This window comes from Strigops habroptila, chromosome 2 (assembly GCF_004027225.2).
Source record: "Strigops habroptila isolate Jane chromosome 2, bStrHab1.2.pri, whole genome shotgun sequence".
Classification (NCBI taxonomy): domain Eukaryota; kingdom Metazoa; phylum Chordata; class Aves; order Psittaciformes; family Psittacidae; genus Strigops; species Strigops habroptila.
This window is the reverse complement of record NC_044278.2, coordinates 16,735,397-16,758,314: the sequence shown is the minus strand read 5'-3', so window position 1 is coordinate 16,758,314 and position 22,918 is coordinate 16,735,397. Positions and strand designations below refer to the sequence as shown.

Genomic DNA, 22,918 nt, shown 5'->3' with positions numbered 1-22,918 from the left:
CAATTGCTATGTTGTCTGAATAAACTTACCTTCCTATGTGAGTTAGCCTGCATTCAGGCTGCTGTGTAGAAGTCATAATCAGAATCAGAACATGTCCAAAACCCAATTCCAGTTTACCTTTAAGTTGCTTCAGGACAGAAAACATTAATGGAGTTATGCAATCTCTCAATCCTGAAATAAAGAGAAATACTGGGAAATAATTACCTCAACAAATTCAAGGGGAAGGTAGTTCATAAAGTATATTCCCTACAGTTCATCCATGTTTGGAACAGCAAGAAAAGCGAGCCACAAAAGCATTTCCAAAAGACAATCTTCTGTTGCTGTTGAAGGAAATATACAATATACAAACGATGAGAGATATAATGTGTGTGTGTGTGCGCGCGCGCGTGTGTGTGTGTTGCAGAAGGCCTTGTTTTATCGCAGAGTAAACCTCACTGAAGCTGGCTTCTTGTTCTATTCAAGAGCAACACTTAAGAGAACAAGATCTCGGTTTTAAGAGCTAAAATAGAGCACTCCTGTGTGCCCAGAAAGTAAAGCCAAAGGAGAATGACTGTTTCCTTTTCTGGAGCTCAGAAAGCTGACAAGGGGCAATGCCAATCAAACAGAATGTACTTGACTCCACACCACTAAACAATCTCCTTGCTAAGAACTGACAGAGCAATGAAAACTTGTGGGACCCGGCCACATCATTTTCATGTATATGCTGTAGGTATACAAATTCCTCCTGAGAATTCACATACCTGAAATAAAATGTTGAAAGCAGGTAGTTGTTCAGAACAGGTTTTTATTTTGAAAATATAATTTGTGTTAGATACAGTTTTGTCAGAACACCAAATAACTATCAAGTCCACTAAAAAAAGATAAAATTTTATTTAAGAATCAACTCTGGTGAGTTACTTAGAAAATGTAACATTAAAATTACATAGCAGGAATATTATAAATCACAGAATATAATACTGCATTTGGATCATCCAAGCCCAGTTTAGATGTTTTCATCTATTTAGTACTGACGCATCTATAAAGCAGGAATAGGCAGGAGTTCGGCAGAAAGGGCTTGTTAACAATATGTTAAGAATCAAAGCTAATTAGCAGATAAAAGATAATATAGATCATATTCTGTTATTATAAGCACTAGTAAATACATAATTTAAACTTAGCTATAGAAAGGAACCCTGATTCCCTGCAATACCTGATGAAGCCAAAGGAGTAAGCAGTACCCCGTCAGAACAGATAAACCAGTTCCTGAAGATTTTATTACAGGGAAATAAACTGGGATTAAATATATGTATAACACGGCCTTGATTCTTGGAGGAAGAAAGATAACCAAAACAAACCAAACTTTATAACACGTTTTCTCTGCAGCAGTCCATGAATGCTCCTTGGTGAGTTTTGACCAGGCAGTCGCCCAAGGGATTGCTAGGATTTTGGTCTTTGCCATCAGTGTAGCTTAGTTTTCTGTATACCCTATGGAAAAGATTTGTTCAGATGATAAAATCAATTATGCAAAAATGCTATGCTTTCTGAAGCTACACTGAACATAATGAAATTGAAACAAGTCACTGGAGCAAGGTATCTGAAAATCTTGACTGTGAACAGCAGCAGGACTCCTTATCTGCATTCCTGTGTGCTTTCAGCTGGATAGGAAAATTTTCATCCTATGTCATTTTGATGTCTCGGTAATGCTACTACATTAACCTATTATATATAAATATCTGCTGAACTTTGAGATGTAATCTTTGAATGTATTCACAAATAGCTAAAAGTGAAAGACAAGTCAGAGTAATATTGTTTCCTTACATAGAATTTAATAAATGTCATAATTTTTTTTAACATTTATTTTAAACTATTTTGGTTTACATCTGACAATAAAGTATAGCAGTATAGCTGTAGGACAGCATTCACACAGAGCTGAAGAAAAGTTTATTACTTATAAACATTTCTTTCTCCGAAATATCTTTCATAATCATCTTCTAGATAAAGGCAATCAAGTTCCAGACAGGAAGATGATATTCTTTTTCTTTCCCCAACCATTCATTACAACATACAGCATTTTGCCACATGGCTTAGGCATAAAACTTCTGAGGGCTTTGAAGCCACTGAAGAAGACCTTCACTCCTGGGAATCATTGAAGGCTAAGAATATCACACCACAGGTCTAAGGAAGCTTGCCAGCTGAAGTCCATTTTGGCTACAAATCAGCAAACATGCATTTGTGTAATTAAGGAACAAAGAAATAGATTTTATTCCAGATGGCTTGGCAAGAAAGCACTCTGAAATCCTGATTTCCTACTCTTTCTTAAAAACTTCTCTACTTACGTGCATTAAGGAAAGAAAAACCTTTTCCTTCAGAACAATTACTGTTATGTATTTGTAATACAAGATTAAGTTAGAATTCCATCTTTGCTTAAACTGAAGCTTTTTTCTTTAAACCATGCAGCTTCTTTTCCAGTTAACTTCTCCACAGAAGTTTAAAAATGCATTCAGGCTTCCTTTGAAGTTTTAATTCCAGCATTGTCAGAAAATTTTTATATCAGCTGTATGATCATCTTGAGCGTATCATGACTGAGTTTGGGAAGGCAGCATATCTTGTGGTGCCAAATTAGACATTGAGGCAGAAAGCATGTAAAAGTGTTTTGGAAAATAAAATGATAACATGTTTAGAGAACTCTCAATGATTTTTTTTTTTTTTAATTCTGGTGTCTATTAAGTTGGTTTGTAATTAAAATTCCAAGAAATCTGGAACTTGAGAATGCTTTGAAAGTCACTTATTTTCTAAGAAAAGCAGATGTAGTAGGCCAGTATCCAGGAAGCTGGAAGGAGTATTCGCCTTCCAGGGATGTAACTACACTGCCAAAAATAAGAACAGCAGCAGGAGAGGATCTTGGATATCTTCCAGAGCCACTGTCTGTTTATACAGAACCAAAATGCAGGTAACTATGCTCAAGTGTACAGAAGCTAACTCTTGAAAGTCGTCTTTTTTTTTTTTTTGGCAATATACTGTACTCTCCACACCCCAAGGATCTGAGAAGACTTGTTAGCTCAAACACACAGCTAGAATCAAAACAATTCTATAGTTATATCTAAAATAATAAATGCCTCTCTAGTGAACACAAAATAAGGACTAGAGTAGCTATTCAGTTAGGCCATCTTATTAACTCGTGTTCACTGGCCATCCATGCTGAAGGCTGGCTAGTTTTTTTTCCACAGACACTTACCTTCCAGTGTTCAAATTCAATCCACGTTTGATTAGCTTGGGCTCTCCCAAGCATCCATGCTGATTTTCATTCTAGAAGTATGCGTGTAAGCTACAACCTCCATACCTTTAATACAGATACAGAGCAGCAAGAACGTGTTTTGAAATTCCACTCCACACACACACACACCCCCCCCCCCCAAAGGCACTTACCTTTGGTGACACTTCGAGGCTTTTCTGGGATAGTTGCAATTCTTCATTGCCCCACGCCAACCAGAGTGGACATCTGCAATCCCAGATTCTGGTGATGAAAAACAGTAGTATGAAAAGGGCAAGAACAACACTGAGTAGCACAGGCACTACACTATGTTTTTGAAACACTAGCCTATTAAGGCATTGGTAATACTTTGCTGGCATACTTCAATGAGCAAATTTCCTTATGAAAATATTCTAATGTAAAAATTAATTTCAAATACATTTTTATACACTGAATATTGAAGTATAAGCTAGGTTTCAAAATACTTATAATTTATCACCATTAGAAAAAGGTAGAAAGAGAAGAAACTGTTGAGTCCAGAAAAAATGTAATACGTAAAGTATGAGTTAAAAATTGAGGAAGGAAAAATAAGACAGTACACCTCAATCAAATTCTTTACAATTAATCAGTAATGAAAATGTAACAAGGAAAGAACCATGCAAATAAATGTATTCCTTCTGCCATTTTCTTATTGTATACCAGCCGACAATATTTCAAGTCACCTTCCTTAGTATTTTCCTTTACATGTTAGTTGTTATCTTGATGATAGGGTTCATAAAATATGGAAAAATAAACACTAGTGATTTTACTTAGAAAGAAAAAAAGTTCAGGTTGCGTTATAAACATGCTTTAAGAAAATCAGTTTTTTAAAAGGAAATTAAAAGATTAACATCTAAAATCTCCAACTAATGTAGGATTTTATTTTTTTTTTTTAATAATACAATTCTACTGTCCTGAATTGGCAAAAGTCTTTTTATCCAGATTAATTACCTAAGCACATGACAGAAGTCATGCAACAACTCAATACCAAGTTTTTGCAAAGCTGAAGAATCCAAACAAAAGCATTTGGTTATTAAAGCGCAGGATTAACAAGCTATGCATTTCGTGCTGACCATTTACATGCAGAAAGTAAAAGCAACAGCAAACTTCGAAAAAGATTAAAAAAAGGAAGAGAAAACCAGCTGATAATAAGCAACATCTTTAGTAGAAAAAGTCCTGGCTAACCCAGAGAAAAGCTTTTTAAACAGCTGTTAACATGCTATTCAGGAAACCCTTTTCTGTATAGATTCTATACTTTTTGGAACACGTAAACATACTCAATTACTGAGAAAAAAAGGCTGTCACTTAAAGAGTGGTCTTTTCAGATCTGTAGATTTACCCTTTGAAGAACTGCTCGTGACTGCTAAAGTAGCAATTCATAAAGTTTCTGAAACTAACCTTGCAGGGAAGTTCCAGGAATACTAAGAGTGATTTTATCTGAAGAGTCATGAAAGCCAGAGTCCTGAAAATAAAGCATCAACAGATTACATTGATGGAAAAACTCATGTATTATTTCACAACTTGCCTCCAAGAAAATAACTGGGAACCTGGTAATAAGGGCCTGATTTAATATTTAAATCAACAAGTCTCATGACTCCAATGGAACCCAGTAAAGCTTTGTTTGCCTCACCTTGTCCATCTATAAAATGAATAAAACATCATCATTTCAGAAGAGCAACATCTTAATTAAAAAGGTCACTGTTTGAGATTAGTTTAAGCAGTGACACAGTCTATTAAAATGTAACAAAATCTCTTGCCGAGCATTTTATAACCATTTTCAAGGTTATGAAATATAGTGAGCTTCCTTACATGATCCAGGAGAACTGATACAATTTCCCCCTCAAACACCAAACCTGTAAAAGAACTTTACTGACCAAATTGCACCAGGCATATACTGTCAATAAGTTTAAACAGATTCCAGACCTAACCTATTTTTTTTTCCAAATATCAGCAAAGAGTGCACAACCATTTATTTATTTACTTTTTAAAAGGTCCTTAAGTACCTGACTCTGACAGTTGTGACTGTCAAAAAACCTGGGGCTATTGTCATTGTATGTGTTCAAAAAATCCATGCCAACTGTCTGAAGATTGACGTTTCTGTGAGAAACTTGTTGACATTTTGCTGAAGGAGAATAATGTTCTGGGATATTTTTCAGTCGCTTTACTGGTGAACAAAGAAGATCATTTTGAAAATTTCCTAGTCTTTTAACTCTGGGAATTGCAAATAAAGTTCGAACAGGTGAGTTTACAAGAGCATTTACAGTTTCAGACATCTGTATTCCTTCATATTTCCTTAAATTTGAAGCTCTCTGAAACCCAGGAACTTTTGGAACAGGCTCCCTACACAACTGCTCATAGATCCTGTCAAATTCTCTATCATAATGCGTATCAAAGCTCACAGAATTACTTAAATTACTCTTCACTAATCTTCCTTTCTCTTCAAGGTTTTGTGAATTTGAAAGAGGTCTTGTCGATGTCAAAGGCTTTTGGATTTCTTTGGAACACAGTTTGTAGTAGAGTTTTTCAAATGCGTCTTCATATTTCTGGGGCACGTTTGAAGTACTCTGCTCCATAGGCAGTGAGGAAAACGAGAGCTTGCGCTGGAAAGAAGTTAGTCTTTCAGAAGTTCGGTTTTCAGGATTTACTAGCAAAGTATTTGATGCTCTTGCAAGGGAACAGTTTGTGACTGGTGCAAAAGTGTTACTGTTGCCATAGGAACTGCAAGCAGACGAACACAGCCCTAAGGTATTACCATAAGGAAAGTTAGTTTTTTGAGTTTTACTTTCTTTTACCAGGTGAAGTGCTGTTGACCCTGAACTGGCAGTAGATGTTATAAAACAATGTTCTGATTTGTAAGCTAATTTTTCACCTTCTTTGCATTTTGAATTCTTCAGCAAGACAGTAGTCTGTAACTCATCTTCAACTAGAAAGGTCTCTCCCATTCTAGCCATAACATTAGGAAAATGGGTCTGTTTGGAAACTCTCTGGCCTTTTCCAGATGCCAAATGGTGTTTTGAACTTGAGTCAGAGTAGTCTGCTTTGATTTCATTTGTATCAATGCAAGAATAAGGTACCAGACCTGATAAATTGTTATTGGAACACTCGTCATCACAGAGTTCTCTGTTCTCATTTCCAAAAGTTTCATTCTGGATGTCTTCACTTCTATTGCTACATATGTTGGATTGTGCTTGCTTCAGATTAAGAGGTCTGAACCCTCTTATTTTGTCTACAGTGACATTGAGCTTTGGTCTTCTAGAATGCCATCTTTTGTGCCTTAAGCATCCAAACACATATTTTAACTCTTTTCTCCGAGACTGCTTTGTCATAAGCCTTGTAAGTATCTTTACCATCGCTGGATACAAGTCTGCAAGAGTTACATTGCTCCAGGAGCATTCCTCGTCTGCAGACTGGTACTCCTCCAAGACACTATCCCAGCAACTTTTATTCAGTTCTGGAGAAGGCAGATGCCTGGGTATGGTTACTGTATTTGGTGAAACGGGAACACTAGAAAACTGTAACCATAGAGATCTGGAAGAACATTCATTTGAAAACTCTACATTATTTCCGTTAATGGCAGCTTGGTTGCCTATTCAAAAAACAAAACAAAAATGCAAATGAATCACAAAAGAAACCAGAAGAAGGAAAAAACCCACAAACCCACTAGGGCACTTCCAGTAACATATTACATGACTTAGAAACAACTGCATACGGTATGGATAGTCTTACTGTAATAGCATATGTCAGTAAGCATTTTTGCCAGGCTAAGAGGATGATTAACATACAATCCATTCTGAAAAAATTACAAGGTTTTTGCTAGCTATATTGAATTAACAGACTACACAAGACAGAAGTGAAATGTGTTGGAAAAAACTATTAAATAAATTAGGTTAACATATCGATATAAAATATTTTCATAATCGAGGCAGACTGCTTTGCTCTTTGTGGATCTCTGAGCAAGAGGAATGGCCTTATCCTACAGGTTTTGTTACTCTATTTCCATATTACTTCAAATCTTAGTACTTAGCTAGTACCAGTGCAGCTTTACTTGCCATAAAGCATGATGAAGACCATGCTTGTTGTAGCTGTTGGGCTTAAAATCATTTATACCAAACTTCTATCATAGGATTGCATCAAGTCTGGAGAGCTTCTGAAGATAGTTTACTAGCAAAGTACCACTTTTGAGTACCAGCAGACCCAAAGCCATTCAGTTACGTTCCTTGAATTTAAAATAAGCAGAAGCAAAAAATTAATTTCATCTCATTGAGCTTAATGCTGATGAATTTTGTAGCTATGCATTTTTTTCCTGGGGCTATTTAAGAAGAGCCCTTATTATGTATACAAGTTATTTAGTTTGTATTTTGCAAATATATTTTGCGTAAGCAAAATCATGTCTAACTTCTCTTCAAGAATTCAGCCTGTTGAACTTTCCTGTTGGATAAACAGTACCTCTGGGCTTTCAATAAGTTAAATATTTATTTCTAATAAATTTTAAGGAAAACACATTTCATAACTAACGTATTTGGCTAACACCCAAAAGATTTAGCTGTACCGATCAGTTCTTGCACTGGTGAAGCTAAATGAAGACCTTCTGATGAGCGTTGAGGTGCTATCTGAAGAACAAAGAAACAAGAGACACATAATCTAATATCCTGATCTTTTTGCACATTAAAAGTAACATCAAAACCTTATTTGTGACTCCTTCTACTATCTCCTTACTATATTAGATCCTGTACAGAGTTATGGTTCTAAGGGGTTTAGTTAATTTTAGACAACGGGGAAAAAGTTTAGTCTAAGAGTTCAGTAAGAATTGTTTTTACCAGTTTAATCTTAGAAAGCTAGTTACCATCTTTGTAACTTCTACGCTATGTATCATACTTTAATCATAGAATCATAGAATGGTTAGGGCTGGAAAGGACCTTAAGACCATCTAGTTCCAACACCCCTGCCATGAGCAGGGACAACTCCCACTAGACCATATTGCTCTAGACCCTGTCCAACCTGGCCTTGAACACTGCTAATCCTGTTCCCAGATAATATAACTAACTTACACATGTATATATACACCAGGATAATCTATACATCTCTGGCAACTCCAGTAGGAAACAGAAGCCATTCCATGTAACACAACCCTTTCCCTCCAATTCCCTTTACCCCCCAAAACCAAAATAAAGCTAAACCACCAATTTTCTCTTCAAACCTCAAATTTAGACTTATCAGAAAACTTACTGAAGATCAACTCAAACATCAGGGTTCAAAGAAGTATAAATTAAAGAAAAAAAAAAAAAATTGGTATAATCTGTTTCTTACAAATCGTTGCTGTCAGAGACGTGAGATACTGTGATATTTATGTAGACAGCGAGCAAAAGAGGAACAATGAAACATCAGAGAAGTTGTATTAGAATTCATTATGCTGCAGCGTTAGAGAGTTCTTATTTATTCTAACTAGCTAATAACTTAGAACAGGAGAAACATGTTACCGCAATCCACTTGGGAATATTTCTAGCATTGTCTTGTACTATCACATCCACTTGAACTTTTACTTTCTCTTGATTTTTCCCATCATCTGCATTCGGATTCTTAAAGGGGAAAAAAAAGGGGGGGGGGGGGGGTGGGATTAGTTAAAACACATAAAAGTTACTGATACTGACAAAGCCAAACATATTACTTAGGTCTGTTTCAAACCAGTGTTATTCAGATGAGGATACCCTACCAGCATAAACTTGTTTCTAATGCATACATTTTATGTGGGGAGAAAAAACCTCCAAGCAACTGAGAAGGAACTGCATTTGAAGACATATAAAAAGAAAACAAAAAGAGATAACTAACTAGTTTATTGACATAGGCAAAAGCACACAGTGCCTCAGAAGACCTGATAAAAGCAAAACAAACACAAGGAAAAAAGCCCTAGTGTTAGGTTACAAAGCACTGGTAATCAGGGCTGCAAATCTTTACAAGTATTATTCACACCCCATGACTTCATATACAAATTAAGATCTACCCTCTAATGCACCTTTATGCCAAATCTAAAAGCATTTGGTGATAAACAGCGAATGTTTCTCCTTAGCAAAACTCCCACTCTCTGAAGCAGTCTGTATCAGCTGTTGTCAAAGGTATGACAATACCTAGTACTATGCTAAACAAATAAGGAAATTAAATTACCTTTTTGGTAATTTGTATTTGAGAAAGAACAACACAGGATTAGAATGGCTGTGCACACAAAGCATGTGTTGTATTTTTCTCCATCAATGTAACTATTTTGGGTAGTTCTGATACCCATTGACTAGTTAGGGAAACAGCAGAAGATTCCAGTCTGCTTTTGTTATGGCAGCCATTATCTCGGATTAACTGTTTCTCTAAATCATGTTACCTCTTTATACTGGACTCTCAGGTGAATGATCATATTTTCTATAACTGTTTTCACTTTGTGATTCATCTGGTTATTCTTTTTCTATACCTATAATAGCCTTCCTCAGAGCTGCCTTTTTTATGCAATATATTGTACGGCTTTCTCTGATATACTGATAATACCAAGACATAATATTACTTCATATTCGTCTTCATGACATTATTTATTGACACTCTCATTTGCTATACTGACTAAAAATGTGCATTAAGATGCAGACTACACAGAGCACTCTGCTCACTGGCATGTGTAAGCTATTCAAATAGCTCAATCATTTCTATTGAACACAAAATTATAGCATTACATTAGACACCAGATATTTTTACCTGGAAGTGAATGTCTTCAAATTTTCTTCTTACTGAAACTATATCGGCATCACTTTCTTCACCTATAGTTTGAAGATGATAAAAAATAAAATCCAGTTGAACTCAAAATCAAAACAGAAATGTTTTTAGACACACCCTGTATAACTTACTAAATTGGTTTCATTTTAGAAGACTTTTCTACACTAGAATTTTTTTAATCTGTATTACATTTTCATTTCAAGTCCAACTGAAAACCATAGTTAAGGGTTCAAGACGAGCGAAGCTAACTTTTTTGTAACCAGTTCTTCAAGATTCATGCGAACTATTTTGGAGAGTAAAATCTTTTCAAAGTATTGCTCTGCAGGATTCATCAATGCATGCATTCCCTCTTATTTCCCACTACATTCCGAAGTATCCCAACAAAAATAGTAAGGACCTTCTACAATTCTTCCTTTTCTTAGTTTGTTATTATCAAGACTTTTTCTTGATTTTTTATTATCAAGACTTGCTTTAGAACTGCCAAGGTGAGAAATAAGACAGAATTGAAAATATTAGAAAGCAAATTCAAACCTTCCAATTCAATTTTTAGGTGTTCTATGGGTATTTTCATGAATGAAATGCAACAGACTATCCAACTCATCATTAGCTAAAGCCTCCGTCTTTCAGGATCATAAAACACATAACTGCATTGTAAGCCTGCAATTCTGAATTTTCCTGGCTGTTATATCTTTATTCCACAATTGTGTTCACTGCAGGGAGGGAAAGAGCAACCCTGAAAAGGAAAACAATGAGTGAAAATAATCTTGGTTATGATATCTACCACATCGCTGCCTCTTCTGTACTGTTCTTAAATTACTAAAATCAGAATGAAAATCTTTTCCAGCTAATCCCATCTTCCTTTTTTGTTCCCTATCAGTGTAATCATCATCTAAAGCTCTGCAGACAGCTGCTGCCACAGGGCTAGGATAAAGATATATATGAAAGAAATGCTATTGTCTCTTTGTGGGAGACAAGCCAATTTCACATCTTCCAGTGAAAACGTTGAGCAACCGGAGGGTTGCCTTTGACAGTCTACATGGCCCCAGTAGAACTATAATAACTGAATCCCATACTTGTCAGATTATCAAAGTTTCTTCCCACAAGACTAATAGAAATTGTGGTCACTTTATCTACAGGAAATCAGTTACTAAGCATCAATAGTGGAGGAAGCAGTAAGAATGTTAATCATAGAATCAGTTAGGTTGGAAAAGCCCTTTAAGATCATCAAGTCCAACCCTTACCCCAGGACTGCTGAGTCCACCACTAAACCGTGTCACTAATGGCCTTATCTACACATCTTTGAACACTTCCAGGGATGGTGATTCCACCACTGCCCTGGGCAGCCTGTTCCAATGCCTGATCACCCTTTCGGAGGAGAAGTCTTTCCTAATATCCAGTCTAAACCTCCCTTGACACAGCTTGAGGCTGTTACCTCTTGTCCTATCACTTGCTACTTGGTAAAAGAGAGCAGCCACCTCCTCTTTCCATGCTTCTTTCAGGTAGTTGCAGAGAGTGATAAGGTCCCCCTGAGCCTTCTCTTCTTCAGAACCCCAGTTCCCTCAGTTATTCCTCATCAGACTCATTGCCTTTCTCTGAACCTGCTCCAGAAACTCAGTATCTCTCTTGTAGTGAAGGGTCCAGAACTGAACACAGGATTTGAGATGTGGCCTCACCAGTGCCCTGTACAGGGGGATGATCGCTTTCCTGGCCCTGCTGGCCACACTATTTCTGATACAGGCCAGGATGCTGTTGGCTGCTTGGCTGCCTGGGCACAAGCTGGCTTACGTTCAGTGGCCATCAGTCAGTACCCCCACGGCAGACCAATACTTTATTTGTACCTGTTGTTAATAGGCTTTGCATACTTTTGGAACAAAAATTATATATAACACCTGGAAAAAACACTGCCTTCCCCAAGACGTGGGAAGCATTCTACATGAATACTAAAGATGAAAAACCTGCCAAAGCTAAAGTTTTAGCTAAAGCAGCTAAAGACATACTTTTAACAAAAAAGTTAGTATGGCCTATTGTTAACCTTTTATTAGAAAAAAACCAAAAAAACCCAAAAAACCAAACAAACCAACCAACACCCAAAACAACGAAACCACAAGACACCTAAGTGAATTCCACTTTTAAATGCAGAATCCAATTCCACATCTCTAAGCAGCTAATTTCTAGGTCTTACTGTATTTGGAGATAGCTGGGACTCACCAAGGCTGCTATAAATTCTCTCCAGTCTCTTCCTAGAACATTCAGAAGAGAAGGAGGAGGACTGGATAATCATATTCTTGTATGCTGCTACAAAGACACCACAGCCTGAACTGCATCACTCATCCCATGAGTGCAGAAGACACAAAGGACACTTTGAGAAGCCAAGCTACAGATGCCTCTCAAATTTGTTTCCCATCCTCTCAAATGAAAGGAGGATGAGTTAGATTGCTATTTTCCCCTTAACAGAGAAGAAATAATCTGCCTTGGAGACAGCTATGCAAACAAATCACCTAATATACACCAGAGTATTTAAACACCACCTAACCATACTTTGCTGCAACTACCCTTTTAATCATAAAATGCTGGTTACCACCTAGCCATAGTTCAGTTGATGCAAAACAGTAAGTTTTTATATGCACAAGAACAAAAAGGTTTTGAGTAATACAAGTTTTAAACATTGAAACAACAGTCAAAGATTGTTACTACTAATTAATACAATAAAATAATTATTTTGGAATACAAGGTCAAACCCACCCAAAACTTTGCAGACAAGGCACAAGACTGATGTTAAAACTGTTACAAACACTACTGAAGACTTATTGTTGCAGGACAAGCTGAATGCAATGTTTGTGTCTACCAAACCACTAGAAGTTATTGTGTATACGTAATTGTAAATTAATATATATATTGTAATCGTTAATAAAACTTCTATTGCAACTTACGCCAAAGTTTTACTCTTCCTTTCTTGATTAAGAAAATGCAATTAAACATATTCCACGTTGACTTTCCAACATATCAGGGATTCAGGACTGAGATTTTAAAGAGTAACAGGGATATTGATTTCACAATACTACCAGTACCTCAGTCTTTGGCTGTTCCTATTCTCTACTTTCTGAAAGGTTATAGAACACTTAAAATTATTTTTACTATATTAGAAAATTATGAAAAAGTTATTTGCAATTTTTTTCAAAAGCTTAAAAAAAGGTAGATAGAAAGTAAATTAAAAACCCACCTATGTCAGATGTATCCACATGGGAGTTCTCAGGAAATTCCTTAAAAGCACATGAAAGTAATTTTAAGACCTGGTAGCATAAGCTGTATTAACTAGTCTGTAGAATTTTCTGCTCTCACTACTTGTTCAACTTTTTGGGGACGGTGGTGCTGGTGAAACAAACTGAGTCATATTCCACAAACTATGTCCAAATGACACGATCTTTATTAACAAATCTGTACACAAATCTGTCTTGATTCACATCTCATTCCTCAATGGAGCAAACTGTTTTCTTCCCAGCCCTTCTGTATTCAGACAAACAATGAAAGGAGAAGCTATTATACAAGAGCAAAACACAGTTGACAGATGAATTCTAATCACCAAATCCTGTATCTACAGGAGATTTTCTCTTATTCATGTTCCAAATAATAAGACAAGTTATTAAACTGCCCACTGTAAACAATTCTTAATTGCCTACTTCAAATAATCTTGATACTGTATTTCAAATAGGGGGTTTTTTTTGCTCTATTTTGTAGAAGTTGCATAAAAAGCTCATTTATATGGATAAGGAGCCTTTTCTAAATGTTTACAGTCTACATCTGACACCATATTCTTCATAATTCCTTGAAAAAAGATTAAAAAATCTAAATCCTTTCTGGCTCTTCCAAACACAAAATTAGCATATTGGGGGTTGTCATCAATAAAATGAGACAATTCTAACTACCACCTATGTAGAACAAAAAATTAGGAGTGACCAGTGAGAAGGCCCATATCACTCCTCAAATGCTGAATATTTTCTCCTTAAAAAGATAAGAAGTCAAAAGAAGTTATTCTAGATGACCTTAAAAATAGTAATTTAACAAGTTAGACACGCACACTGCCTAACAAAAAAGACACTTGATGGTTTAAAGCCTATACCCAACTGCCTTTGGATATCTCTGCCTTTATACAAACTTAAAAGAGTAGAATTCTGCCAAAATCCATAGCTGATATGGCTGCTACTCTATACCTTAAATATTACAATGGGGGGGGGGATGTGTAATTATATGAAACATATGCAAACCCTAACACACAAACAGCATGTATAGGGATATCGTAAAAAAAAGAAAAAATAAAAAGAATAAAAAAAATCCATGAATCCACCATCACAAAATGTATTAGACCACCAAATACACAAGCCAAAACTTGAGTTCATCACCATCCCAAAGCACAGAATGTGTCAGGGGAGGAAACAATCAGGGGAAGTATACCAGATGATCAACATTAACTAGAACCTGAAGATTTTAATTTTAAATGAACGCATACCCAGTAAGTAAAGACACATCTTTCCTAAAATAATGCAACTACACTTGGGGAACTACATGAGGGGAAATATAAAGCAATTGTTTAGTAAGATATCTACAGTTTAAAGAACTGCAGTGAAAGAACTGCATTAAGCCCTCAATTACTTCACCCCCCCCCCCCCCCGAAGTACTTATTTGAGGAGAATAAAGTGATTCAATTCCACAATTAGTAGGTCTTTAAAATCTAATTTTACAGCTATGGTACAGGAGCACCTGCTCATGATTTTTTTCTTAGCTTTTTGAGTACACAAATACATTTTCTCAAAGAGGGTTTATAAAAGTAGATGCAATGTGGTGCCCATACCTGACATACTGTTGGATGTTCGTCTTCAAAATCACTGGTCTGTTCCTTTGAGATTTCTTAGCACGCATGGGAGGAAAAAGATAATTCTATTTCAATCTGATATGTCGTAGATCAATGCTGTACCTGAACTCATTACTTCATCATTTGTATACACTCTTATCTTGGAAAAACGTTTAACAAACACTTAACAAATGTAGTACATAGGACTGAAGCAAAGAATAGACAAGCAACAGAACAACATTCTAGTCAAACACAGCATACTAATTCTGGCTAGAGATGTACATCTACTGTATTACATGTTTTCTTCTTAACCCATAAAGCACCACAGAAAAAAAAATTTGTCCCTTTATCAAGTGGTATCACTTATTGAAAAAGACAACTGCAAACTTATTGAGAATTTTTTTCGGCATAGGTTGAAAGGACAAGAAAAAGACTGACTACTCCTGAAGCCTGAAGGTAGAGCCTAAAAACTCTATTGCATCTTTCTAGTGAACTTTGGCTTTTGGGGGCTTTCCAAAACACTATGCCTGTCTTCCTGCACAGATAGTCCTACCCACAATCTTTGTGGGTTGTTTCCCCGCTCTCCCTGCCCCCCGCCGCTTTATTTCATAGGAAGCAATATAAAGAGCATAAGAGCTGTTAATTTAGGAGTCATCTCCCCTTTTTACATTTCAATCTATATTTGGTTCTTCATTAGCTGTCACAACTCAAATGGATTTAAATGAAACTCAAAAGATATTAGACTCACAAAGTAGCTATCTTCAAATAAATGTGACTTCCACAAAAGCTTATTTCACAGTCAGCCTCTAAGCCAGATATTGTTGCTACTAAAATTACTCAGACCAGAAACTGTTTTCATATTGCTGAAAAAAGTTACATTTCTAACTGTTGCCTTGTTAGATTTAAAGTTATCTGTAACAAGCTACAACCTTTCAAGTCAGTATACAGTGCATATGATTATGATGTGCACATAAAAATTATTTCATAAATCTATTGTTCATACTGCATACATTACAGAAATTTAATCTTTCCCAGAAGAGAAGATCTTTGTCTCCAAATCTATGACTCTGCTGGTACTAAAGCTGCAGTGGGACTTCTCAAGATGGGATGCATGTGACAAACTTCAACTTAAAAAATAAAAATAATACATGTGCTCTAGCAGATGTTCACCCTAAATTAAGCAAATTTGTTTAATGCCGAATTTGTTGTCCTTGGTTTCTTTCCTGTATTTCTGTTTCCAGAGAAGCTGATGACAAATATCACAATTTTGCCCCCCCCCCCCCTTTTTTTTTTTCGGTTAAATTGTGAGAAAACTTCTCTCTTACCTAACTCAGGCACATATGCACCATTTACCTCTATAAACACTTCATATTACTTAATAGTGCCAAGCATACATCTAAAGACCTCCATTTTTCTGAAGGCTTAAAGCATAAAGAAATCTAAAGCTGTCATCTACTGTTTCTTCCATTTTAAAGCCATACCTAACTTACCTCTAGAAGTCTAACCCATTCTTAAGAGCAACTCCATATTCTCCAAAAAAAATACTTCAGGACTTCCTTATTGTTTACATTTGGAAAGCTTTTCTAATATTTAACCTAGAGGCTTACTTTTGTTTTCTCTCCCTCCCCCTTTAAATCCTATCACCAGTGGCTCTAGAAAATCTTTTCCCCCCTTTTGTGGCTCACTCCAGCCAGGCAAGCTACTATCGAATACAAAACAAGGTACTTCACCAGAAGCTTTATCACTGGTACACAGCACAGAAAACCTCTTTTGTGCTATGCATACCAGGCACCTGTGCATATCTTTTAGGACAGTGTGCACTATTCTTGGCTGGCTCCACCAACCTCCAAAATTGCCTCTTCCTGCATTTAATTATTCCTGCATGTCTATTACATTATTCTTCTCTGCATGGAATTACACTAAGTTTACTTTAAGTTTTAGCTCCAATTTGTCAGATTATCTTTCACAGTGGTCATCCCTGTTTGGTATCTGCAAGTTAATTAAGGGCATCCCCTCTTCTATTTACTTAAGTAAAGTATAAGCTAATAATTTGCTCAGGAGAAGCCCTGGAAAAAAATCCTTCATGTTTTCCCCTCAATTTGGGCACAGACCATTGACAACTACTCTAAGCACAGTTTTCCAACCAGTAGGAAACTGGGCTATAAAACCACTCTCTCATACAAAGTTAATGAAGTGTATTATACCACTGAAAGGCTCTGGCCTCAGGAAATTTATGTCCAGTATTTTGCAGAAAACTACAGTAATGCTTCCTTTAAAATACATTAGACCCATCAGCATATATTTTCTAGAAATTAGAGGCAAAGGTATAGATAACCTGAATCTTCTTGTATCACACCCTTATTTCCTGTCTCAACATTTTAATTTAATAGGCTGATACAAAATGTATACCTGAACCCTGTATGGACAAGTTTTTTGGTAGGACTCTAAGGGAGAGAGACGCTATAGGTTGTGTTTTGTCCTCAGATGTTCAGCATGAGCTTCTCAGATAAATGTCATAAAATAAGCAACAGCAAAAAAAACCAACCAAACCACAAAACCCCATGTCAAAACCATAAGAAAATACAGCCCAAAATACCTTTGCTGTGCTACACATCATAATATCCCCCCTGTCATTTATCTCAATAAAAAAATGTGTTCTATTGAAACACGCAGCTCCTTTCCAGAACAAGGAGAAAATATTCAGATGTTATATCTCTCTCAGAAATATAAGAATTACATTTTGTTGTGCAGTCTTGATTTGACTTCCATCACGATACTTGGTCTTTAACAAAATAAACATACACAACTTTTTCTTCCAGGCAGCCTGATTTATTCAGTATACAGAATAATCTGCTAGATTTTTGATAGCTCATCATGTGACTTCATGAGATTCTTTTAACACACATCTTTTAAAATGCCTCCTTATCTAGTTATTTTCAAAAAGATAGCAACTTCCAAATTTCTCCACTTTTATGCAAGTGTAAGTCAGAGTTGGAATTCTTAGATTAGACGAACATCAAACAGAACTGACAAATACAACAAAAAGCTGTCCGTTTAACCAATACAAGGAGATTACTTTAATCAATTTGTGATGATAGCAACATCAATTATAATGTATTTATTAATCTTAAACATTTTAAACTACATTTCAAAATCCTTACAAATGTAAGAATTGCTGTGTTTTTGAGTGGTTCTCCCCACAAAAAAAAAAAACCAAACAGTATCCTAAAGTTTGGCATAAAATCAGGACTGCTTCTATTAAGTGAAGACTGGATATGGTAATTTATTACACTTATTCATTTAAAACCACTTTACCTGCATTCCTTTGGCTTCCTCTATTCCACTGCAATTAGAAAAAAGAAAAAAAAAGAAAAAAGTTGAAAGAATCTTAGACTAGTAAAATTATCTTAACTGATACCTTTATTTAGTTTGGTACACCTTACAATTAGGCACTTCATAAACAACCATTTGATTTCCTTCAGGTTTCACACTGCCTGACCAGAAAAGCCACAAATACATGGTAAAACTTACCCCATCATTCAGTTCTTCTCATACGGTTGGTGTTAAAATCACTTCAAGAACATAAGCTACAGCTACCTTGGCTCACATAAGAGGCTAAGAGAGAAAACTCCTCTTACAGTCCTTAACAGATGTAGTCTGTAAAGTCATGCAGCAATGCCTAGTAGATGACACACAAAGTATTACCAGGAGTGGAAAGGGAAACACAGACTCCTTTGTGACTCCATTAAATCCACTCTTGTTCCCAAAGACTGATGTTCACTCCTCATCCCCTCACTCTGTGGGGTTCAGAACAGAACACAGAACTTCCATGTTAAGTGCCAAGGCACACCACACGATTTGACTTTTTAGACAAATAATCGGAATGTAGCAACAAGGTGCATTCTGATAGTTCTGTGAGAAACACAGAGATTTTGACAAAGTTCGCTGCTGAGTGCTTAAGGGGGAATTTAAAAAATAGAAAAAGAAAATACTGCTTGTTTAATATAAATACTCAGCACAAAAAAATACAGATGATATGCCCACAGCAGTAATGGCTTTAGACTGGCACAAATAGCGAGTGCTGAGTCTGCAAAGATACTTTAACTACTCTAGCATTATTTTACAGAAAAAAGTCCAAAGATTAAACTAGTAAGCCCTTCAGAATTTAAAAGCTGATTACCTGAACCAATCTAAATCAATTCAATGCATGTTAACTTCCATGACAATATTGTAAGGAAATCCAAAAGTATATTCCCCCATCTGAGAGCATTTTAAAATATTTTTCCAGGTTCACCAGTGGTACTAACCACTAGTAAAACAATCATCTGTTTAAGTCTACCTCATCTGACAGACTTAACCAATCTATCCTAAAACCCTATTTTAAAGCAGATGTTGGCTTCACTGATCAATACCTCTTGCAAATATTATATGGCACAGCAAGATTAAAATGTATTCCTATATATAAAAGAAAACTACTGCTACATTTTGACTGCATAGGAGGGCTACATTATTAGGTACCTTAAATAATTCCTTCTTCCAGTTATTTATCTTCTTGGTTGACACTTGCCCCCATTGTTTTATTCCTAGAAATAACAAGAGATACCAATATGAACATAGCTTTTCTCATAACACTGCCAATACCGAGTATCATTCTAACAAAAAAAACATTTAGGAAAAACATGTTACATAGCAACAAAATATTATCAAAACCTGAATTCCATCTAGTACAATTGCTGAAATAAAAACTTACAGGAAAATAAATAAGAGAATACCCAGATGCTACAGAAAGGGGGGAAAAAAAAAAAAAAAAAAGTGCAAATTATTTTACTTTTTGAATGTTATTTAAGCCATGAACACTACACGGTAACTGAGGTTAGTTAAAGCCATAATTTAGGCTCTACAGGACTGAGATCCATACTCATCCCATACTGAATAGAGGTTACTAAACACAAGCCTTTACAAATCCAAGACTGTGTATTACAGTGCTGCGTGCATGTTTTTTCCCTCTCCAGATGCACAATGTATATAAAATGCTGTAAAATACAAGCTTCCCAGTCTGTAAAACCCTTTAGAAAGTAAATCATATTTGGTACAATTATATTGGGCTTGACACTGTGGTAGTACTTCATGTGTATGTCCACTAAGTACTACTTTACAGAATTGATACAGCAATCTACGTATCATAATCCTCATTTCAGTGATAATAAAAAATGGCAGAACATTTCATTTCCCATTAAAGCCACCAAGACACTAAGTCACAAGTCCCACTAAAACCCTAAGCAATATATTTTAGACCAGCAGTGGTTTTTTTCACAGTAAGCTTTCCATAAGCATTATCACCTCTATAACAGATCAACAGTTATAATGAAACACTGGAAAAATATGATATGGCACAACGTGGTATGGTTATGGTTAGATTTACACTAACCACATGGCAACATTCAATGGAAATGAATGAGACTATCTGCCCAGTCCACCCTGACATTTGACATAACCGAAGCTTATCAGAGCAGCCTTCAGAATTCTGAGCAGGAACTACACAATCCATTCATGCCTATCAACTTCCTGCTAATACCTGCTTCCTCTCAGTCTTCTCCATTTTGATTCTTTCTCTTTCTAGTCATCCAAATATTAACTATTGTTATCCTCAACTTTGCTAATAACTCTTTTCTGTTGTCTAAACCAGCATGCAGGACTAACATGGGGCATATAAACGAATTCCCCAGGTATTACATGCATGTATAAAAGTTCACATATGACATGCCATACCAAAGTGGACAAAATACACTATCTGTTGTAATTAAATGTTATATGACTGCCAACAATTGCATGCTTTAGTAAGTCTAAATATACAGCATGTAAATATCAAAGCTTTGAGAAGTTCTTACCATCAGGTGTATCGTAAGTGAGAGTTTCCATGGAAACAAGTAAATCATCTTCAAAAGGATGATTATACTAAATAAAAAAAGGACCGTTAAAGATTAGAATAAATGACTAAAGGCTTTTAGCATGCATTTTAAGTATTGTTTTTAAACAATCTTGTTTCAACCAAAACGTTCAATTATCAATATGTTGTTTTATTGGCTGAAATTAGAAGTCAGCAACCTGGAACTATCAATTTTTAGAGGAAACACACTTATTTTAAGCATATATGCAAGTCATTTAATTTCAAGGCATAAACCAGTCACAGCCAAAAGTTTTCAGGGAGTTTTCAAAAGTGGTTAAGTTACTCTATTACAGAGTTTCTTCTAAACTTCCCCTCTAGTAACTGGTAGTAGTCACTTAGCCTAGAACTACAGCTGCCTACATGCAAAAATTCCAGACTTGGCCTTACGCCAGCACCAAGACATTAGCATAAAACACTTCCCTCAATGGCAATGTTGACATCCCTGAATAAATACATGCAACCCTGGACAGAGCTTTATGGTTCCCACATCTTTTAATACAAAATGGCTCTAAAGTAAGGATTCGTGGAGGGAGTCACCCACTTTTTTCTGTAGTTTCATTGAAAATACTGGCTAATTTGGGTTAAGAGCACCATAAAGACAACTTGGACTTAAAATTAAGTCACTAATTCAATATTGGCAGTACGGGGTATAGGTCTTATGGACGTATTCGAGGAGCCGGCTCTTTTCTAGTTTACTCATGCCAAGGCACAGGGGTGCACGGCTCAGGACAAACTGCAAAGCTGCACGAAGCCCCGGGTGACAGCTGCTTTTGGCAGCCAGGAAAAATAGGTTGTGACACAGCAAGTAATTAACTGTCAAGAGAATTTAGTTCCTGCACATTAGTGCACAGATAGAAAATGGAACCTGTCAGTAATGACACCCCGGCACTTAGAGCTGGTCAGGCAGAAGGGGAGCGGAGGGCGCTGCCGCTGCCTGAGGCGAGGCGCGCAGAGCGCCGTGCTGCCCAACAGCCTTCCAGAGGGACGCACAGGGGCAGCCAGGCCCGACCACCCCACACGCCATTCCCGCGAAGGAAACCGTAAGCAGAACTCGCGCCCGAGTAAGGTGAGCGAGGTAGGGCAGCGGCAGCAGCCTGGAGGCGCCGCTGGGCTCGGCCGCGCTGCTGACAGGGCTTCCCCGCCGCCATCGCCCCAGGGCGGTGCCCAGCGGCCCCTGCCCAACGGCCGGGACGGCTCGTGAGCGCGGCCCTCACCCGATCCAAGATGCGTTGGATGGAGGCGACGAAGCGGGCGTTGCTCTGCCGCAGCCGCTCGTCCAGGTCCAAGGCCATGGCGAGCGGCCCGGTCTGCTCCGCGGCGCCGGGGGACGGCGGGCGCCCCGCATGCCCCAGCCGCCGCCACACGCTCCCACTCCGCCCCACGCCAATTCAAACTGTGCGCCACTTCAATCGCCACGGCCTTCCGCCCCGTTTCCCGCCTCTGATTGGGCTTTGCTCGCGTCAGTTCAGACGCTGAAGCCTATCCCAGTGCGCGGTGGGGCGCTCTTCTCATTCTGACTGGCTGCTCCGGCGGCCGAGCGCCCACGCCCTGTTCAGCGTCAACCCGCCTCGAAGCCCTCCCATTGGGTGCAGGGCTCTCAGCGGGTTGGGGGTTGGACGCGGCGCAAAATCTCTATTCTACCTAGCAACAGTGGTCGGCGTGAGCTCCCATTGGAGCACCGGGGAGCGGTGCAGGCTGGGCGGCTCTAGGCAAAGCTGTACAGAGTGTGACCGTTCTGTTGGCTTCAGCACTGGCGGCCGGAGGAGTGAGGACTCTGGGGTTTGGTGCTAAATGGCTGCCACGAGTGATGCTCCTTCCCGTCGTTCTCCAGCTGGCCTGGTGGGGCTGCAGGCCTGAGGCCGCTGAGGAAGAGGGCTGGAACTGGCATTGCCATGTTACCTGCCCACCGGCTCTGAGATTTTGGGTATCGTCACATTCCTCTCCAATATTCTTCAAGGAACTGTTCCTTTTCAATAAATAAAGATAGAAAGATTAAAAAAAATTAGAACGTTTTCAGCACATCAAGTTCCCTGGAAGATCCCATTACAGGAGCATTTGCATTTTTGCCAACATAAAGACATAGATGCAGTTTTCATAACGGCTTCTTGTC

General features: G+C 37.5%; 1 protein-coding gene across 3 annotated transcripts; it reads right to left on the bottom strand.

Annotated features, from left to right (window-relative positions):
• Positions 1-846: 846 nt before the first annotated feature.
• On the bottom strand, positions 847-22,180 carry HJURP (Holliday junction recognition protein). 3 transcript variants are annotated; one of them, XR_003989403.1, is made up of 14 exons: positions 22,023-22,180; positions 20,750-20,816; positions 19,380-19,444; positions 18,177-18,204; positions 14,862-14,917; positions 13,236-13,275; positions 9,998-10,059; positions 8,746-8,844; positions 7,818-7,878; positions 5,272-6,854; positions 4,667-4,730; positions 3,406-3,493; positions 3,215-3,319; positions 847-1,464 (listed from the first exon to the last, which is right to left on the bottom strand). XR_003989403.1 is itself a non-coding variant. In XM_030471816.1 (13 exons), the coding sequence occupies exons 1-13, from the start codon at positions 22,098-22,100 to the stop codon at positions 1,341-1,343; spliced, it is 2,415 nt and encodes an 804-aa protein (XP_030327676.1). In that variant the 5' UTR covers positions 22,101-22,180; the 3' UTR covers positions 847-1,340. The 3 variants fall into 3 exon arrangements, 1 of the variants encoding a protein (XP_030327676.1); XR_003989404.1 differs by lacking the exon at positions 847-1,464 and adding an exon at positions 2,170-2,187; XM_030471816.1 differs by lacking the exon at positions 3,215-3,319.
• Positions 22,181-22,918: the final 738 nt, after the last annotated feature.